The sequence below is a fragment of the Panulirus ornatus genome, chromosome 4 (assembly GCF_036320965.1).
Source record: "Panulirus ornatus isolate Po-2019 chromosome 4, ASM3632096v1, whole genome shotgun sequence".
NCBI lineage: Eukaryota > Metazoa > Arthropoda > Malacostraca > Decapoda > Palinuridae > Panulirus > Panulirus ornatus.
The window spans coordinates 68,598,168-68,600,878 of NC_092227.1; the positions used below are offsets into that span (position 1 = coordinate 68,598,168).

General features: G+C 39.8%; 1 protein-coding gene across 1 annotated transcript; it reads left to right on the forward strand.

Moving 5' to 3' along the window:
• Window positions 1-426: 426 nt before the first annotated feature.
• Window positions 427-1,200, forward strand: LOC139764821 (uncharacterized; the record flags this gene model as incomplete). The annotated part of the gene is made up of 1 exon (XM_071691795.1): window positions 427-1,200. A coding segment is annotated over one exon (561 nt), but the record flags the coding sequence as incomplete, so codon positions are not given.
• Window positions 1,201-2,711: the final 1,511 nt, after the last annotated feature.

Below are 2,711 nucleotides of genomic sequence, written 5' to 3' on the forward strand. Positions count from 1 at the left end.
GTCCGTTTTTTGTTAAAATTTCTTGGCGCTGCAGCATCCACGTTCAACGGTTTTTATACATATATGTATATATATATATATATATATATATATATATATATATATATATATATATATATATATATATAATTATCCCTGGGGATAGGGGAAAAAGAATACTTCCCACGCATTCCCTGCGTGTCGTAGAGGGCGACATAAAGGGGAAGGAGGTGGGGGGCAATCGAAATTCCCCCCCCCCCCCCCCCCTCTCGTTTTATTATTCTCCAAAAGAGGAACAGAGAAGGGGGCCAAGTGAGGATATTCCCTCAAAGGTTCAGTCCTGTGTTCTTAACGCTACCTCGCAAACGCGGGAAATGGCAAATAGTATTATATATATATATATATATATATATATATATATATATATATATATATATATATATATATATACACAACTTGACGGAGGCGGCCGGGGGCAACTACCGATGCGAGGTGTCTGGGGAAGCCCCTGTGTTCAAAACCTCCTCAGACAGTGCCCTCTTGATTGTCGTAGATTTGCCAGACGAGCAGCCAAGGATTATCGAAGATGGAGTTGGACCCTACAGGCTTCAGCAGCTGATCACCGTCAACTGTACGTCCCACGGCGCCAGGCCTGCCCCAAACCTCACCTTCTACATCAACGACGAGTCTGTTGACCCTACTTGGGACAGTCGGGAGCTGGTGTTTGTGAACGAGACGTCGGGGTTGGAGACGGCCGTAAAGAGCCTGCAGTTTCCCCTGCGGCTGACCATGGTGCAGCTGGACGGTCTGCAAGTGAAGTGTGTGGCGTCCATCCCCGAAATGTACTGGCTGAGCAGCGAGACGACCCTCTCTGTTGAGTTACCCCACAACTATAGCCACCTGTTCGGCTCACAGGGGTCTGTGTCGTACAGCAGCAGTCAGAAGACAGCAACCCACACGCCTCTTCTTTCTACTCTAGTCTTTCTCGCCAGCCGCCTCCTGTGGTAGCTGGTTGCATTCTCTGAACTCCCTTCCTATATTGTATTCATTCTTGCTAATTTTATCACTCATCCTTATAATCTCTCATAATCCTTTTTTTATTAGCAATAGTCTTTTTTTTTCGTTACACTCCACTTTCTTGGGATTTAGTTTTTTCTTATCTAGTTCTTTTCCTTTTTCTTATGTTTTACTAATTCTGATTTTGTCACTGATCCTTATAATCCCTTATAACCCTTTCTTTATCAGCGAAATGTATTTCAATTTCACTCTCCTTCCTCTGGATATATATATATATATATATATATATATATATATATATATATATATATATATATATGTATATATATATATATATATATATATATATATATATATATATATATATATATATATATATATATTTATATTATCCCTGGGGATAGGGGAGAAAGAATACTTCCCACGTATTCCCTGCGTGTCGTAGAAGGCGACTAAAAGGGGAGGGAGCGGGGGGCTGGAAATCCTCCCCTCTCATTTTTTTTTGATTTTCCAAAAGAAGGAACAGAGAACGAGGCCAGGTGAGGATATTCCCTCAGAGGCCCAGTCCTCTGTTCTTAACGCTACCTTGCTAACGCGGGAAATGGCGAATAGTATGAAAGAAAAAGAATATATATATATATATATATATATATATATATCATCCTATGCCCTCGTCCGCTTGTGTTTGTTCCGTTCACTCGTGACGTGTTGCTGATATTTAATGTAGTTCTCCTCATATTCCTATATATTACTGAAGTAATACATTATCTTTTAACTTCACACGTTTAGAATAAGTTATTAGTCGGTAGAGATTATTGTGATGTGTGAGACATGAATATCTGGCCTGAGTTTTATGTTCCTTGATGGTACTTTGAATCGTCAGCCTTATTTCCTAAGACGTTTCATCTGTTGAACACCAGTTGCAAGTCTACAGTGGGTCAGGTAAACACACACTCGCTGAGTGAAATGCCGCTCTGAGCACTCGAAGTCTCGCATGGGTAGTGAGGGGTCTTGGGACCTGCATGTCAGAAGGAACAATTGGACTTTCACCCCTCCAACCTTTATTCTCGGGAATGCTTAAAGGAATGGGGTTGGTTTATGATAGCAATAGAGCTTACATGTGTGGAAATAGGGGATTGTTCTATGCGTGGACATGGGGCTTTTTAACGTGCGTGGAAATAGGTTATTTAAACGTGCGTGGAAATAGGGTATGTTAACATGCGTGGAAATAGGGTATTTTAACATTCGTGGAAATAGGGTATTTTAACATTCGTGGAAATAGGGTATTTTAACATTCGTGGAAATAGGGTATTTCAACATTCGTGGAAATAGGGTATTTTAACATTCGTGGAAATAGGGTATTTTCTTAATTACAATCACATACGGATATTAAGACTTGAAGAGGTAAGTTCTGATGATATCCTCTTTCCTGTCACCGTGTTTATATGCTGCATCCTAACGTATTACCTGTAACCAAGTTTAGTACAGTTCTGGTATAAGCGAAAGGTCAGTTCTATAACAAAGTTTGGCACATGTTCCTCAGCGTTAGGCATTAATAACTTCAGCAGGTAGAGTTTAGTGTCTGAAGTTTGAACGCTAGAATTAAACTTACTTAAAAAACAGAAGGTTGAGCGTTGATTTAAGATATGTGTGCGTGCAGAATTAACACTGGTTTTAATAACGATGATTTTTAGTAGTTATTTAAGGCTAGATTT